General features: G+C 41.5%; 1 protein-coding gene across 5 annotated transcripts in view; it reads left to right on the forward strand.

Annotated features, from left to right (window-relative positions):
- The window catches only part of TMEM25 (transmembrane protein 25), a 311,798-nt gene that overhangs the window by 74,066 nt on the left and 219,699 nt on the right, over positions 1-18,033 (forward strand). For all 5 annotated transcript variants that reach the window (XM_044080903.1, XM_044080901.1, XM_044080899.1 and 2 more), the window contains exon 4: positions 9,024-9,314. In XM_044080903.1, the coding sequence (XP_043936838.1) occupies positions 9,024-9,314 (291 nt within the window). The remainder of the gene's footprint in view (positions 1-9,023; positions 9,315-18,033) is intronic.

Raw genomic sequence — 18,033 nt, forward strand, 5'->3', positions numbered from 1 at the left:
AGCTCTGCAAGTTGATTCACTGTATTTCTGTTTGTTTCTAAACTGTTTTGCACTTTAAAAGTTTGTTTTTTGCTTAAATTAACTGGTAGGCTACACACTCAAGTGCGCTAGCTGATTTAAAGCATTTACTGTTTGTTACTGTATCTATTTTTTATTTGTAAAAAAAAACAAAAAAAAAAAACAAAAAAAATATCCTTGTTTTCCCGCCTTTACTGAACTAGAATAGTCCAATCTTCAGATTTTGCTGATCTCTGGGCTGTGTCATAGTTTCTGTGTTGTTCATATCCTTATTTGGATAGGAGGAAGCTTCTTTGTTCACCAGTGGGAGTGGGGAGCACTGAGCAGCCTGGTTGTCCCTAAAGGAGCGGTTCCAGCAACTTGTAGTTTATTGGCCGTTTTGGGCCATTTCCTAGCTCTTTCTCACCCCCTGCTATAAAGCCCGCTTCAGCGCGACTTTGCACGAAGTTGCGCATAGCGCAGCATCGGGCAGTGCCGGTTAATCAAGTTTAAACTATTTCTGGCTCCGCTAAGTCTGCTCTTCAGTTTTTCCCTTAGAACTGCTCTACTTTCAATCTAAACAGTCTATTCTATATCTGAAAAGCCCAGCACTTGCTCCTAAAGTATTTTTACACAGGTAAAGCACTCTTAAACAAAAAGAAAGCACTACATCCACCTACAATCCTCTTGAGTACCCATTTCCCTATAGGTCCTTTCTGACTCAGTTTCACAGCATTCCCTTACACTATTCTAGCATGTCGAAGGGTCAATTACTGGCGTCCTCTCCAGTTCAGCTGGTGAATCTGGGAATCTTGAGGCAATGTTACAACTGCCTCATGTACACAGACAACCCTCTCCTCCTCCCAACAAATACAAATATATGTGAGAGATGCAACTATATAGCCAAACTGGAGGCTGAGCTCCCTCGACTCAGTACTGGCAAAACCAGTCAGGAGGAGGAGAAGGTAACCACACACACCACAAACCCAGTCTCACATAGACCTATTCACAACTACAAACAAAACACATAAACACACAAAAACATACTCGGAGGCTCTAATTAAAAATCTACCAAAACAACAGAGGCCTCCAAAGCAGACATCCAAGCAACCACTACCTCAAAACATAGCACATGCAACACATAGTTCACAAAGTTAGTGTGCCAAACAGTCACAGCCCTTAAGGCCAAACAACATGCCTGATACACTTGTAATAGGTGACTCCATAGTCAGACACACTGACGTCTCGCTCACCAGACTGAACAAGGAAAAGGTTACAGTAAGCTGCTTGTCGGGCGCTAGAATCTGCCACATAACACAAGCACTCAGGTCACTCCAAAGCAAGTACAAATATGACTCAGTCATTGTCCATGCCGGTGTGAATGACTTGAGACGTACCTCCCTGGACTACATGAAAAGAGACATAGAGGAACTCTCTGATTATGTAGCTCAGGCCGGTATGACCCTGACCCTGAGCAGCATCTTACCCTCACCAAGAATGATGCCACAGTACAAAGACAAAATGATCAGCTTTAACAATTGGCTCAATTACTGGTGTCATTCTAAGGGGATCCAATGTCTGTCTGCTTGGGATGACATGCTTGACAAGCCACACTGCTTCGCAAGGGACGGCTTGCACCTGTCACCCCTGGGCTTCCGGATATTGGCCAAGGCTCTTGCCACCCCCATAGTGCCTTTTTTAGGCAAGGCTCAAAAGACAAACCCACCTCCCTAGAAAACACAAGTGGAAAAAAACTAAGCTAATGCTGCTCAACGCCAGAAGTCTAAACCTCAAGATGCACGTTCTCGAAGCCCTCCTCAGTATGGAGAACATCGATGTCTGTGCAGTGACTGAAACCTGGTTTAAGGCTCCTGAGAGCACCCCAGCACTACCAGGTTATACCTCATATCATGCTTTTCGGCCTCAAAACTTGGACCGAACCACAAAAGGAGGGGGAGTATCTATACTCATCAAAGATACCCACACCTCCAGTTTAGTGGCAACGCATGAAGCATCGGAGACCATCCATGTGCAACTAACCGTAGGCAAAACTGCCCTACAGTTTGTAGCATGTTACAGACCACCCTCTCAAACTCAGGAACCCCACTCAGCCTTCCTGAAGACACTGGAGAGTATGAATGTCTCTCCAAATACCATCATATTGGGAGACTTCAACTACCCAAACATAGACTGGGAGCATTACTCAAGCCCCAACACCCTAGCCCAAAGGTTCCTAGAATTCATAAACTCAAATGCTATGGAACAACTAGTCACCACTCCCACAAGAGGAGATAATATACTAGACCTGATCATCACAAACATGGGGACACAATGCTCCACACCGGAAGTATACCCTTCATTGGTGAGATCAGACCATAAATTAATCTCACTGGAAATCCACATCCCGCCCCTACCCCCAGCACAAAAGACCACAGTGAGGAATTTCTCAAAAGCTGACTTCACACTTGTTAAGACTGAAGTGGTATCCTTCAAGGCCCCTGGGCCAGTGGAAACCACAGCCTACACCGCTGAATCCTTTATAAACGCTTTCTACAGACACCTTCAAGAATGCATGGATCATGCAATCCCAAATAAAACCAAGACCCATTCCTCCAAAGGCAAGCATCCTGTCTGGTGGACCCCAGCCATTAACAAGCTTTACAACAGGAGGAGGAAGCTACTACATGACAGAGCAAAATCTCCAAAAGGGAAGGCATCTCTGATCAGTACTAGCAAAAAACTACGATCACTCATAAAATCATCCAAGGCCAACTTTGAGAGAAAAATCACAAAAGACACTAAAGACAATCACAAGGCCTTCTTTAGTTATGTTAGAAACCTGGGTGGAAACTCCCAGATATGCTCAGAGTTAGTCCAAAATGACAAAAAATACACTGAACCCACAGACATTGCCAACATACTGGCAGACAGGTTCAGTGCAAATTTCTCCCCCCCCCCCAAAAGGAGAAATATCTATCCCAGCAGAGTGTAGCCTCCCTGACATCTCAGATGCCCAGGTGAGAGCCGCCCTCTCCAAAGTTAAAAACACAGCATCAATGGGACCAGACGGTGTCCCGGGTTGCGTGCTACATGAACTCCAAGAGGAACTAAACCTGCACATAAGGCTGCTGTTTAATCTTAGCCTTACTACAGGATACGTACCCAAAGAATGGTGTACAGCAACAGTGGTCCCACTCCACAAAGGAGGTGCTTCTATGGACCCTGGAAATTACCGCCCCATAAGCTTGATGAGCCTGGTCTGCAAAGCTATGGAGAGGATCATTATGGAACTCATAAACAAAGACATTGGGGACCTACAGACACTGGATCCTACCCAATTCGGCTTTGTCAAGGGCAGATCCTGCCTTTTGAACCTGGTCGACTTTTTTGAAACAGTCACTAAGGCCATTGATGAGGGTAAGGCAGTTCACACGGCCTACTTTGATCTTGCAAAAGCCTTTGACACAATACCCCACTCAGGCATCATAGACAAGTTCACCAGCTTAAATGTAAACCCATATGTCATAAGATGGGTTGCAAACTGGCTCAAGGACAGAACTCACAAGGTCAGAATTGCTGGAGCCATGTCAGACTCTAAGCCAGTCACAAGCGGTGTCCCACAGGGCTCGGTCCTGGGACCCCTCTTGTTCGGCATTTATTTTTCCGAGGTGCAAGCAAACATAGGAGGATTGTGGCTGACAAAGTTCGCAGATGACTGCAAACTGGGCGCCATAATTGATACTCCAGCGGACACAAGCATCCTTCAGAAAGGCCTCATAGAAATGGATAACTGGTGCCAGAGCCATGGCCTTAAACTGAACGCCAAAAAATGTATAGTCATACCCTTTGGGAAAAACAAAGTACCCACAAATTACCACATAGGTGGTAATCCACTAAGTACGGAAGAAGTAATCAGGGACCTAGGGACCCATGTTGACAGTAACCTCTCATTTGACACTCACATTGCCAAGGTGGTTAGGAAGACCTTCTATATTACCCACCTTATCATGAAAGGATTCACATCTAGATCAAGAGAGGTCATTGTGCCCCTATACTCTTCCCTTATCAGGCCCATAATTGAGTACAATGCCCCATTTGGGATGTACCTTACCCGACACCTGCAGCAGTTAGAAAGACCCCAAAAGTACCTCACCAAGAGGATCAAGGGTCTCAAACATATGTCATATGCTACCCGGCTGAAGAAACTCCAGTTCTATTCAGTCGCATACCGCCTACTCAGAGGCGATCTATGCCTGACGTACAAGGCCATGTCCAATCTGGAATTAATGGACATGCTCCATCTCAGAAAATCCAAATCCACCAGAGCCACGAGAGCGAGAGATTTGAACCTCAACACAGAAATAAATAGGACGTGCTGGAGGGACAGATTCATAACCCAGAGGCTCCCTACACTCTGGAACAGAATCCCAGTCCATGTTAGGCAGAACCCCTCACTGACTCTTTTCAAGAGAAATCTTGACGAGTGGATGGGAGATCGTACTTTTACCCCGGGGGTCATCTCTGTGTCACTACTAGACAGAGGCACAGTAAACTAAACCCTAAATGGGCATAGTATTCTCATTCCAAGGGGTGGCGAAAGCCACACACACTCTGGCTAGGCTTATAAATGCCGTAGGGCAGATAGCCTAGTATGAACCTATGAACCTATGCATGGGTTTACTGAGTATAGACCACAAAATGTTGACATTTTACTATGCATGTACCAAGCAATAACAGCATATGCAAAAAAAAAAAAAGACAAACATCAGTTTTTGCTGGTGAGAGCAAGCACCCCTACACTCCCTGCTAATAACTCCAAGATCACACAATATCAGGGAAAGGGCATATTTGCAACCCAAAAAATTGTGCAGTTTCAACATCTGTTGACCATATGATTGGTCGGCCAAATTTTATCAACTTAATAGATTTTGACCAAATTGATTAAATCCTATGTCTGTATAGGATATATATATATATATATATATATATATATATATATATATATATATATATATATATATATATATATATATATGTAGGTTCCGGACGTTTGCTCGAACGGCTGGGCATACTTACGTGAAAGCGCTTTTCACCGAAGAAGCACTTTTGCTTAAGTATGCCTGTTGCCGAGGCTGTACTATGGTGCGGGTAAGGGAAATTTCCCTTTTCCCCACTGTAGTGCGGTCTTGGAGGGAGAATATTAAAGTAGGGGGTGTGGGGGGTGCAGGGGGCAAAGCCCCCCTGCTAAAATGTTAATGTAGTGGTTTTTTTTGTAACACGCTTTAACGAAAGCACTTTTTCGATAACGCTTTCGTTAAAGTGTGTTTGGTTATTATGGATTTGGACATTTGCTCATTCGAGCAAACGTCCTAGATCCATATATATATATATATATATATATATATATATATATATATATATAGAGAGAGAGAGAGAGAGAGACCCACACACACACACATACATACAGGGGTGTGACAGTAATGCTTTTCATAGGTTCATAGGTAAGTGCTACAGGTTAATAGGTAAGTGCTAGGCTAGCTGCTCTTTTGGGGCCATTTTTAAGGCTAGCCAATTTCCCTTTTGTGCTCAAAATAACCTATCCAATTTGGTTATAGATTATCCTTACCTGGACCCATGCAAGAGATAAGACATTTAAATGTTGCCTCTGTCCATTAGTAGTACAGGTGGTAGTCCTGGGTTATGTTTTCTGTTTCCCATCCATAGATCCAAGTTTTGCTTATAAATGGACTTGGATGAAATTTGTTTTATAGGTTCATAGGTAGGTACTAGGATATTGGCCCTATGGCCTATATAAGCCTAGCCAAAAAGGTACTCCGGCTTTCGCCACCCAAGATAATTATTTTCCTGTGCCCATGTCTAGCAGAGCCACAGAGGTGATCCCCGGGGTGAATTTCCTATTTCCCATTCAGTCATCAAGATTTTTCTTGAAGAGTGCTAATGAGGAGCTTTGTTTGGTATAGATAGGTAGTTTGTTCCAGAGTATGGAAAGTCTCTGGGACAGGAATCTATCTCTCCAGCATGTTCTGTTTATTGTGGTGACAAGGTTTAGGTCCCTAGAGTGTGTAGCTTGGAGAGATTGGGATTTCTTTAAGTGGAGCATGTCCAACAGCTCTGGGTTTGACATAGCTTTCTATGTTAGGCAGAGATCACCTCTGAGTAGGCGATATGCGACGGAGTAAAGCTGGAGTTTTTTGAGACTGTCTGCGTAGGGCATCTATTTGAGGCCTGTAATCCTCTTTGTGAGATATTTCTGCGGCCTTTCCAATTGTTGTAGATGTCTTGTGAGGTACATATCAAAAGGGGCGTTGTACTCTATAATGGGTCTAATGAGTGACGAGTAAAGGGAAACAATGACCTCTTTTTTCCTGGATGAGAAACCTTTTGTGATGAGGTGTGCTACGTAGAAGGATTTCCTGACAACTGTGGCAATGTGATTATCAAAGGAGAGACTACTGTCCACCTGTGTCCCAAGATCTCTTATCACACTTTCGGTGTTGAGTAGACTACCACCTATGTGGTAGCTCATGGGTGCAGTGTTTTTACCAAAGGGGATGACAGTGCACTTTTTGGCATTGAGCTTGAGGCCATGGCTTTGACACCAGGCTTAGTGAGGCCCTTTTGTAAGATGTCCACATCATTAGGAGTTTTGATTATGGCTTCTGGTTTGCAGTCATCTGCGAACTTCATTAGCCAAAGACCTTCTGTGTTAGCCTGTACTTCAGAAAAGTAGATACCAAACAGGAGAGGACCCAGGACTGAACCCTGTGGTACTCCACTTGTCACTGGTATGAAGTCGTATTTGGAGTCTGCTACTTTTACAGTGTGGGTTCTGCCAGTGAGCCAGTTGGCAACCCATCTTGTGACATAGGGATTTAGTTTAGTGAGTTTATCTATAATTCCGGAGTGGGGGATGATGTCAAAAGCCTTGGCGAGATCTAGATAGGCTGTGTGAACCACCTTACCCTCGTCTACGGATTTGGTGACTGCTTCAAAGAAGTCTGTCAGGCTTAGAGGAGACATGATCTGCCTTTTGCAAACCCGAACTGGGTGGGGTCCTGAGTTTGGAGATTACCAGTGTCTTTGTTTATAAGTTCCATGATGATACTTTCCATAGCCTTGCAGACCAGGCTCATTAGGCTAATGGGGCGGTAATTCCCAGGGTTCGTGATGGCCACCCCTTTGTGAAGTGGGATAACCGTCACTGTGCGCCATTCAGTGGGCACAAAGCCTGAGGTGAGACTATGATTGAACATGGTGCTTAGTGGGGTGCCAGTTCATTCTGTAGTTCATGTTGAACGCAGCCTGGGATGTTGTCAGGTCCCATGGATGCTGTGTTATTCTGCTTTTTTCCAAAAAGGATTTGATGATGCCATACTTGCCTCTACCTTATATATACATACAGTATGTTTTTGTGTTTGTCTGTAATACAATCAGACATATGGGTATGCATACTATATAAACAAGTAATGGTATGACAGCATTTGAGCATATGCTTACAATATCAGATGTATCAAATAGACGTAGTAGACTGCGCAATGCAAAATGTCACCAAAAATAATAGATTTTGAATTAGTAAAGCATTTGGCAGTTGTTGCCATTAAGAATTATAAGCTTTCTTCTCTGTTTTGCCTAGCAGTATAAATACCTTTAAGCATCAGCAGCAGTAAATTTTTTCCTGTACACATAGTCACATGTTTTTTATTGTGGAATGTCACAACATTTTAATGTTAGCATGACAACACTTGATTGCAAAAATAACTCGATAAAAATGAACAACCAAAAAATAAAAAATACCTGAATAAAAGAAAGGAAATTAATGAAATTAAATGTAAACCAGAAAGAGAATGCCAATAGAGTCAGTGACTATTTCACTGCTGTCAGCTATCAAGCAGTGGTTTAAGTGGTGTGAAACCTAATCTGTGGGGCATTTATTATCAGTGCAGATATAGAACAGGCTTCATTAGAGGAAGTCCATGTATCACTTTTTTTGAGAACCATGTAATTTTTTTGATTAGCATTTTAAAAGAAAATCTGTCAGCAATGTTTTATTCTGGCTAGAATATTCTAGCATCTTTATAGAGGTGGAGTTGCATATTGAATGAAAACTATGAATTTTTCAGATATTTATTGTCTTGGCCTGTGACACCATTTCATGACTTGAAACAACCAGAGTTATAATTAAAATGCAGGCCTCGTAACTCTCAGATTTTTGCAGACTTCAAATGCTTCAGAAAATGTATGCTAACACAAACCATGTTACTCTAGCAACTTTCTAAGTTTTTAAGAGCAATATTTAAAATGTGTCCCTATTTTTGGGCATTTGTCCCCCTATTTTGTTAGGCTTTGTTCAGATTTCTTGCACTAAGAGATTGAGAGGTATGACCAGGGCTTTATCTTCCAGCACAACTTCTGCATTAAGCTGTACACATTTTGAATGAAAAAGATGATGTAAGGCCTGCTATATTTTATATTGTTAAATGTGAGCATGTGACATACATAAATCCAGAGCTTCAGCTTTAATGCATTACACAGCATGAGACGGTGCAGCACAGATCGTTGTGCACGTTATGAGGGAAGATCGGTTCTAACATTTTGGACTTAGTCCACTTGCTTCACTGTAACTGCAGCTGTCAAGGTTTTTGTCATCAAGTGATCACTCTTATGTTTGAGTATAGCCAGGTAAAGCAGTCTGTTAGTTATGTTTGAAATTGTTTAGCCCATTTAGAGTTTGAAGTCTACTGACTTAACTTAGGCAGTTATAATACCCTGGGGAAAATAACTTTTTAAGGCTTTTCCATCATTTCACTGTGTGTGTGTGTGTGTGTGTGTGTGTGTGTGTGTGTGTGTGTGTGTGTGTGTACACACAAGTTACTTCATTTAAAGGTTGGTTTGTTTACTGTTAATACTTTTCTTAATGAAAAATCAGTCAACTGGCTACAGAACAGATTGTGCATTGTTAGTTCTGTGTATGTGACAAATGTTTCTTGATGTCACCCTTTGTACAGTTAAGCCTGAAATAGTGAAGATGAATGGTCACTACAGGGAAAGTGATGATCCTGGATTATTCCTTGTACTCTTCATCCTGGTGAGAGCCAACCCACCTGCCAACATCACTTGGGTAGACAAGGACGGCAAACTTATGGTAAACACCTCGAACTTCCTTATTGTGGACACCAAAAGTTATCCATGGCTGACCAATCACACAGTACATGTGCAGCTCACTAGCACTGCTAGTAATTATTCTTTCACTGCCGGAAATGATGTTGGAATCATCAATTCTTCCATATCCTTTCCAGGTAATTCCTCATTATTACTTGTAAGCTGACTTCTGCCTTTTAATTTCATTAGAACCTCATGCCCTCCTTTCCTGATCATGTTTTTTTTCCTGAAATCTTTACATTTTTTTTAATCTTGTTTCCTTCTTTGTCATTTTCATACATTTCATTTTCCTTCCTTATTTTTGTCTTTTCTTCTTTGCTGTATCTTTCTTTTTCTTTCTTTGAGCCTTTTCTCCTTGTTTACATGGGTTTCATCTTCTTTACTTTGGATCAATACTTTGCTTTCTGGGCTATTCCTTCTCCTACATGGCATTCCTTTCTGTACTTCCCTAAATCCAGCTACCTCTGCCGTTATGTATTTCTGCTGCTGTCTCCTTTTCATGCATGGGCCTTATTATTTTTTTCCCTGCATGAAATTATGCTCTTGTTACATGGGTCTACCACTTCCTTCTTCATCATGTCCACCATCTATCCCATTCTAAATGGCATCCTACCAAACCTTCTTGTTCTGTTTGTCTCTGGGACATTCTTCATATCCTACCTTTTATTTGATTTGACTTTCCTGACTGAAGCCGTAACTTAACAAAAAGAAAGAAAGAACAACTATTGTTGCATGCATGAATCAGGCAGCGTGCAGACTGGTTTTGTTTTTGATTTTGTGTTCTTTCTTACAGCATCTTGAACAGTTTACCACAAATTACGCGTTACACGTTTCCAATTGCTAGTTGCTTCCTATAGCTAGGTAATTTTCTGTGCCCATTGTAGACAATTTCACCTGATAAGTGTATTTATTTTCTATTACTTCAGAATAAATTGCAGGCATGTATTCCACAGTAATTTCTATATGTGGCTGAAGATATCTTGTTGAAGAAATTCATTGTTTACATACTAAAATAATTCTTTAACATTTAGATTTTGTTCAGGGAATTAATAGGTTGCATACATTATGCTGATATTCAGAAGATCTGAAAGCTGTGCGTTCTAATCCCACATCACACAGATTTTGTATTCCAGTACTGACACTACTTTGCATCCTGATGATTGTTATAGCGTTGGGGTACTATCCTACAGCTAAGTCATTATTCCTGTACAGGTGACTGTAGAAGATCAACTGCATTTGTCTGTGAAGAGCAGAGGAATATTCACTAAAATAATAATTACCAGCACAAAAGACTTATGTATAAACTATAAGAAAATAATCCTTAATAGAAGAAAATTCTAGCAAATATGTTAAAGCAAAGAAAGCTGCTTTTGCCAGAAAGCAGGAAGCTGTAATTGTCAATCTGATCAGCATACCACAGTGTTCCCTTATACAGTTAACTGTTGTTAATTTAAATTCCATTTGAAAATGTGCTTGGCGAATTGGGTATTTTCATTGGACACTCATCATTCCAAAGGAAGTAATTAATGTGCAGTGAGAGCCTGGTAAAAAGGAAGACTGCCTATTCCAGTGCTGAGATTGCCATTTCTTTTCATGTGGTAGCACAAAAAGCCATGATTAATAAGTGAGAAAATACATTTAAAATATAAATAAACACAAATAAATAGAACTGCTGCAACTAAATATGACAGAAGTAATGTAAGTAACTGCAGCAGCTGTTGCAAAGACCTGCCATTTCCTTTCCCCTTGCTAACCACAGCTCTTAAAAAAGCTATCAGTTAGTGGGAAAAAAAACACAGCTATTGCAAGAAATCACAGAGCAGTTAAAAGGACGTGTGTGTGTGTGTGTGTGTGTGTGTGTGTGTGTGTGTGTGTCTGTGTGGGGGGGGGGTACATGCATGTGTGTTTTTGTAGTGGTTTGGACTCGGTCTGACAGCAACATGCTAAACTCATTATAATGGTTCTTTATATATTCAGTCATTCATTTGATTGTGGTCAGACATGTAAATTGTGCAATCAACAGAGTGAATACATCTGTGTGTGTGTGGTGTGTGTTTATGTGTATGAGGAGAGCTCCAGTGCATTGCTTTCTGTGTCTGATAGCAGTGACCTAAAATATATTACACTTAATATTTATATATACATTTTTGACAAGAATAAAACATCTGGGATGTGCACAAAGTGGCTGAAATTGCTGAGCATGTGTGTGTGTGTGTGTGTGTGTGCGTGTGTGTGTGTGTGTGTGTGTGTGTGTGTGTGTGTGTGTGTGTGTGTGTGTGTGTGTCCGTGCACGCGCATGTGTGTTTGTGTGTGTGTGTTTGTATATGTGTAAATATTTTGGATGTAATATACTTCCTCCAACAACAATTATGTATCCTTATCAACTTTGGAACATGTGGTGGAGGAACTGTTTTACATACCACAGTATAAGGACAAAATGATTGACTTCAACAATAGGCTAAGCGTCATTCAAAGGGGATCCAATATCTATCTGCCTGGGATGACATGATCAACAAACCACGATGCTTTGCCAGAGATGGTCTGCACCTGTTGCCCCTGGGATTTAGATTACTGGCTAAGGCTCTTGCCACCCCTATAGTGCCTTTTTTAGGCAAGGTTCAAATGACAAAACCACCAACGTGACAGACACAAACATGTGAAATCTGAGAATAATGCTACTCAATGCTAGAAGTCTAAACCTCAAAATGCACTCTCTCGAGGCACTCCTAAAAATGGAGAACATCGATATCTGTGCAGTAACTGAGACCTGGTTCAAGGCTCCAGAGAGCACCCCTGCATTACCTGGCTATAATTCATATCACACCTTTCAGCCACCTAACCTGGATCGAAACACTAAAGGTGGAGGCGTGTCCATATTCATTAAGGATATCCACACCTGCAGGCTAATTGCTCAGCATAATGCATCTGTGATTATCCAAGTGCAACTAACTCTGGGCAAGACCGCAATCCAAATTGTAACTTGCTACAGATCCCCCACCATGCCCCAGGATTCCCACTCCTCATTTCTTGATACACTGGAAAATATTAGGGTACAACCCAACACCCTAATAATGGGCGATTTCAACTACCCCACCATTAACTGGGAAAACTACTCATGTACCAACTCTTTTGCTCAACGTTTTCTGGAATTCATAAATTCCAGTGCCTTGGATCAACTTATCCGTACCCCACCAGGGGCAGCAGTATCCTAGACCTAGTCATTACTAACATGGGTGACCGGTGTTCCACACCAGAGGTCAATTCCTCGCTGGTCAGATCTGACCACAAGCTAATCAGCCTAGACATCCACATCCTGCCCTCACCCCCCATTAGGCAAACCACCGTAAAACATTTCTCCAAAGCCAACTTCACGCTTCTTAAGACAAAAGTGACTAACTTCATGACACCCATGTAGATGGACAGTAGATGTACGACTGCTGAGTCCTACACAAATGCACTTTATAAGCACTTACATGAGTGCATGGATTGTGCTATCCCTAACAGAACCAAGATGCTATCCTCCAAAAAAAGGAGGCCAGTCTGGTGGTCCCCTGCCATAAACAAATTCTACAACAGAAGAAAGAAACTGTTGCAAAAAAGAGTAAAATCCCATGACTGGAAGAACTCCCTGGTCAGCCTCAGTAAGAAGCTGAGATCCTTCATAAAATCCTCCAAAGCTAGTTATGATAACAAAATCGCCACTGATTCTAAAGACAGTCACAAAGCATTCTATAGCTATGTCAAGAATCTCAATGGCAACACCCAGATCTGCTCTGAGTTACAGCACAATGGCACTAAATATACAGAACCAACTGATATTGCCAACATCCTGGCAGATACTTTCAGTGCTAACTTTATCACCCCCTCACCCCCTAAAGGGCCCATCTTTATACCGGAAGAATGCAAAGTTCCTGTAATCATGGCTGCACAGGTAAAAACCACACTCTCCAAAGCCAAGAACACAGCATCCATGGGACCTGACAACATCCCAGGCTGCGTTCTACATGAACTACAGAATGAACTGGCACCCTGCCTAAGCACCATGTTCAATCATAGCCTCACCTCAGGCTTTTTGCCGACTGAATGGCGCACAGCAACGGTTATCCCACTGCACAAAGGGGGAGCCACCACGGACCCTGGGAACTACCGCCCCATTAGCATAACGCGCCTCGTCTGCAAGGCCATGGAATGTATCACCATGGAAATTATAAGCAAAAACACTGATAATCTCCAAAACCTGGACCCCACCCAGTTCGGGTTTTTAAAAGGCAGATCATGTCTCCTAAACCTGATTGACTTCTTTGAAGCAGTCACCAAAGCCGTAGATGAGGGTAAGGTGGTTCACACTGCCTATCTAGATCTCACCAAGGCTTTTGACACGACCCCCCCACTCTGGAATTATAGATAAACTCACTAAACTAGGTATAAATCCCTATGTCACAAGATGGGTTGCCAACTGACTCACTGGCAGAACCCACATTGTGAAAGTTGCAGACTCCAAATCCGACTTCAGACCAGTGACAAGTGGAGTACCACAGGGTTGAGTCCTGGGTCCTCTCCTGTTTGGTATCTACTTTTCTGAAGTGCAGGCTAACACAGAAGGTCTTTGGCTAATGAAGTTCGCGGATGATTGCAAACTAGGAGCCATAATTGAAACTTCTAATGATGTGGACATCCTACAAAAGGGCCTCATTGAGACTGATGCCTGGTGTCAAAGCCATGGCCTCAAGCTCAATGCCAAAAAGTGCATTGTCATCGCCTTTGGTAAAAACTCTGTACCCATGAGATACCACATAGGTGGTAGTCTACTTAACACCGAAAGTGTGATGAGACCTTGGGACACAGGTGGACAGTAGTCTCTCCTTTGATAATCACATCGCCACAGTAGTCAGGAAATCCTTCTACGTGGCACACCTCATCACAAAAGGTTTTTCATCCAGGAAAAAAGAGGTAATTGTTCCCCTCTACTTGTCACTCATTAGACCTATTATAGAGTACAACGCCCCTTTTGGTATGTATCTCACAAGACATCTACAACAAATGGAAAGGCCGCAGAAATACCTCACAAAGAGGATTACTGACCTTAAACAGATGCCCTACGCAGACCGTCTCAAAAAACTCCATCTTTACTCCGTCGCATATCGCCTTCTCATAGGTGATCTCTGCCTAACATACAAAGCTATGTCAAACCCAGAGCTGTTGGACATGCTCCTCTTAAAGAAATCCCAATCCCTCCAAGCTACACACTCTAGGGACCTAAACCTTGTCATCACAATAAACAGAACATGCTGGAGGGATAGATTCCTGTCCCAGAGACTTCCCATACTCTGGAACAAACTACCTATCTATATCAAACAAAGCTCCTCATTAGCACTCTTCAAGAAAAATCTTGATGATTGGATGGGAATTAGGGAATTCACCCCGGGGATCACCTCTGTGGCTATGCTCGACAGGGGCATAGGAAAATAATTTTCTTGGGTGACGAAAGCCAGGGTACCTTTTTGGCTAGGCTTGTGTAGGCCCTAGGGCCGATAGCCTAGAACCTACCTATGAACATCAAAAATATAAAAATGTAATATACTAGTGATAAGCATACAAAACACTTTAACAGCTCATTTTATAAGCATAATAATGTCCTCTAGGGTGGTTGTTACAAGAAAATAGTGGGTCTTCTAGGACTGTACAGTATCTTTGAGCAGACCATTACTTAAGCAGTAATACAGTAGTGTGTGTGTGGGAGTATCAGGATTTACCCACACTTGGTGTGGCGAAGCCCAAGCGATTAAACAAAGCCAACCATGGGTAAATCCTGATATACCCACACACAGGAGTGGATTATTGTTGTTATACAGTAACATTATTTAAGAAAGAAATTACTTATCTTTCTTAAATAATGTGATTGTATAATGCCAATACAGTGTTCTTCCGCCTCTGACTTGCAAAGTGATGTACTGCTCATGCATTTGCTATGCATGTCCATATGCTTGCACAGTATATCACTTCAGTACAAGTAACAGAATGGAGAAGCCAGCATTTCTGTAACACTCTGTCTTTTCTTTCCCCCCATGTGCAGGCTATGTTCCGTCTGTTTTACTTAACAGTTTCTCCGGGATTTGTTACTTTATGAATTTTAAAAGTATTACAAGGCATAGGGCAGAAATATGAAAAAAATCAGGGACGTTCTGCAAATCTGTTGACAGTTGACAGGTATAGTTATGAAATTGCCATTAAGTATATTTGTCAACTGTTTAGTGTTTTGTAGAATGTTTCTGTTTTTCCTCGTTTTTTTTTTTTTTTTGTTCTATCCTTTATAAAGTGTACCTCTGAAAATTAACAAGCATATATCAAGGCAAAGTCCAGCCACTCAATAATACTTGAATGGTCAGACTTTTTTGCATTGGTATATGCTCGCTTTACAGTGGGCATACTGTTTGGGCTGTGCAGGCACTGTGCTTCGTTTTGAACAGTAATTATTCGTTACTGTAAATTCCTTGTAATGCCCACCCTTTTGAACGTTATTGCTTTTTTTTAATGATCTCCACTTCAACTTAATATAAACTATAAGCTGTTTTTGTTTATTGTAGGTGTTATTGTAAATATCAGCTGTACCAAAAGTGCTCCTGTTTTCATTTCCATCAGAATGAATAGTGTTTTCTAAATATAATTGTAATATCACTTACATCTTGTAATTGATATCCACTGATGTTCATTATGTTGATGACTGCTGCAGTAGCCCTATCTCTATCTGTTACAGCCTGCATAGGATGTAACAACCATCCAACTTCCAAACTTCAGGGTATCTTCCATGTACCCAAACTATCAAGCTGAGCTGATTAAAAAGACAGGTTTGGATGCTAAGCCTTCCAGGGTGTTCTTGCTGCTGAAGAGTACGCTCCTCTGAGGCTTCGAGGACTGTTGGTTGGTTTATGGTAATCCTTTGCTGCTGGGCAGATAAGTTTCCTCTGGGGGGAATCCTTCCATTTAGCCATTTAAAAAATGTTTACTTATACTTTTCTGTTCAGGAAAGTTATCAGACTGTTATGAGTCTGAATTATACTTGTAAACAAGATTTTTTTTTTTTGCTTGTCAGTTTAAAAATTGTTTAATATAATTGAAAACCATATTTTTCTGTGGAGAAATTGTATTTAATAGACCCAAAAGTTAAAACAAAGTGTTTTAAAGTGCTATTACTGTGTGTGTGTGTGTGTGTGTGTGTGTGTGTGTGTGTGTGTGTGCGCGTGTGTGTGTACGTGTGTAAAAATTGACTTTTAAGTTTTACTGGCTCTTGCTGCTTGTTTTCCCCGGGAAAGAAGCATTATTTTCGGCTTGGCCATGAAACAGACTGTCAGTCCTATGGTCGATCCTTCTTCCAGCCACAAAAAGAAGTTAAGAAAGCAGCCTTTGACATCACAGCAGGCAAGCATTTTGCATCAGCCGCAGGTGGGTGACTTTGCTATGGCCATTTACTGTACCTCAGACCACTCATCTTTTATCCTGGATTCCTCTGGTCTAGCACTTACAGCCACTGTGGACTGGGAGTTAGCTACATCCTTTGCGGCTGTTGTGGTCCCCTCAGCAGGCAAGCAGGAGCCACTCTTGTCGGTCCTGGATGAGGGAACAGCTTCCCTGTTCTTTCAAAATGATGTGCTCATCCCTGGGAAGTTTCTGCTGCCATTCATAACACTGCTGGACCCATTTTTCCTGTCAAAAAGAAAAAAAAACTAAGCATGCATTTATTCTTTCTCAAATTTCCTTAGGAATGAGTAGTTTACTGGGTCTGGCTCCAGGTTTAATTCAAGCTATTGATCCTTCTTGTAGAGTAGTTTCTGGTTTAAGAAAGATAGATACTTTGTTTTCCCACTCTGGCAGTCACTTTTCCTTTCCAGAAAGTCTGAATCTCCACTTTTCTCTTTGACAACAGATAGTTTCAGCAGATGAGTTCTGAAGATCATTCGTCAAGGTTACATATAGCAGTGGGAGGAAATACTTCCTTTCCAGGGGGTAATTCCTCATCTGCCAGACAAAAGTCTTTTCTTTCCACATGTCCTTCATCACAAGTCTCTGGGAAATATAACAACTTTCTCTTGACCAGGTGGGTAAGTTTTTTTTTTAGTGCCAAAGAAAGAAAATACTGGGAGGAGTATTCTGGATCTTTCATTCCTAAACCTGTTTGTGATATTTTTAATTAAAAATTATGTCACTTTACAACTCTTTACCTATTCTTCCTCATTCAGGTTTCCTAGTAACACCAACTTTAAAAGATGCTTATCTCATCCTTGTTGATCCAGACTTCAGATGTTTCTTAAGGTTTTGTTTGTCTGGATCACATTATCAGTTCTCTTTCTTACCCTTTGAACTATCCACTGCACCAAGAGTGTTTACAAAATGTATAGCTTGAGTTACAACCAACAAAAAAGGTGATGGGAGATAGCTTGCTACACACAGATGAAGTGCTGATTAAAATGGGACGAAAGTACTAAATCTGGTATGTTTTTACAAATAAAGTATTTTTGTCATGTTTCTAGCTTAGACCTCCATCTGTGTGTAGCACACTATCTGCCCACTACTGGTTTTTTTTTCGGTTATAAGTTTCGTTTAGGTGGTTTTACCCAGTTTATTCTGTGTACTATAGCTCTAGTTATATCTCATTGCAGGTTATATGGTATCCACACTTTTCTGTAGATAGACGACTTGCTTATCATTGCTTGTTCTTTTTCAAAGTGTCGTGAATTTCTGACGTGGTTGAGAGATCTCTTACACAAGCTGGGATTCCAAGACAGCATTCAAAAGTCTTTTTTGACACCTTCACACAGGATTGTTCCTCGGGTGTCAGCTAGACACTTCAGTTCAAACAGT

The sequence above is a fragment of the Protopterus annectens genome, chromosome 8.part0 (assembly GCF_019279795.1).
Source record: "Protopterus annectens isolate FY-2018-M chromosome 8.part0, PAN1.0, whole genome shotgun sequence".
NCBI lineage: Eukaryota > Metazoa > Chordata > Ceratodontiformes > Protopteridae > Protopterus > Protopterus annectens.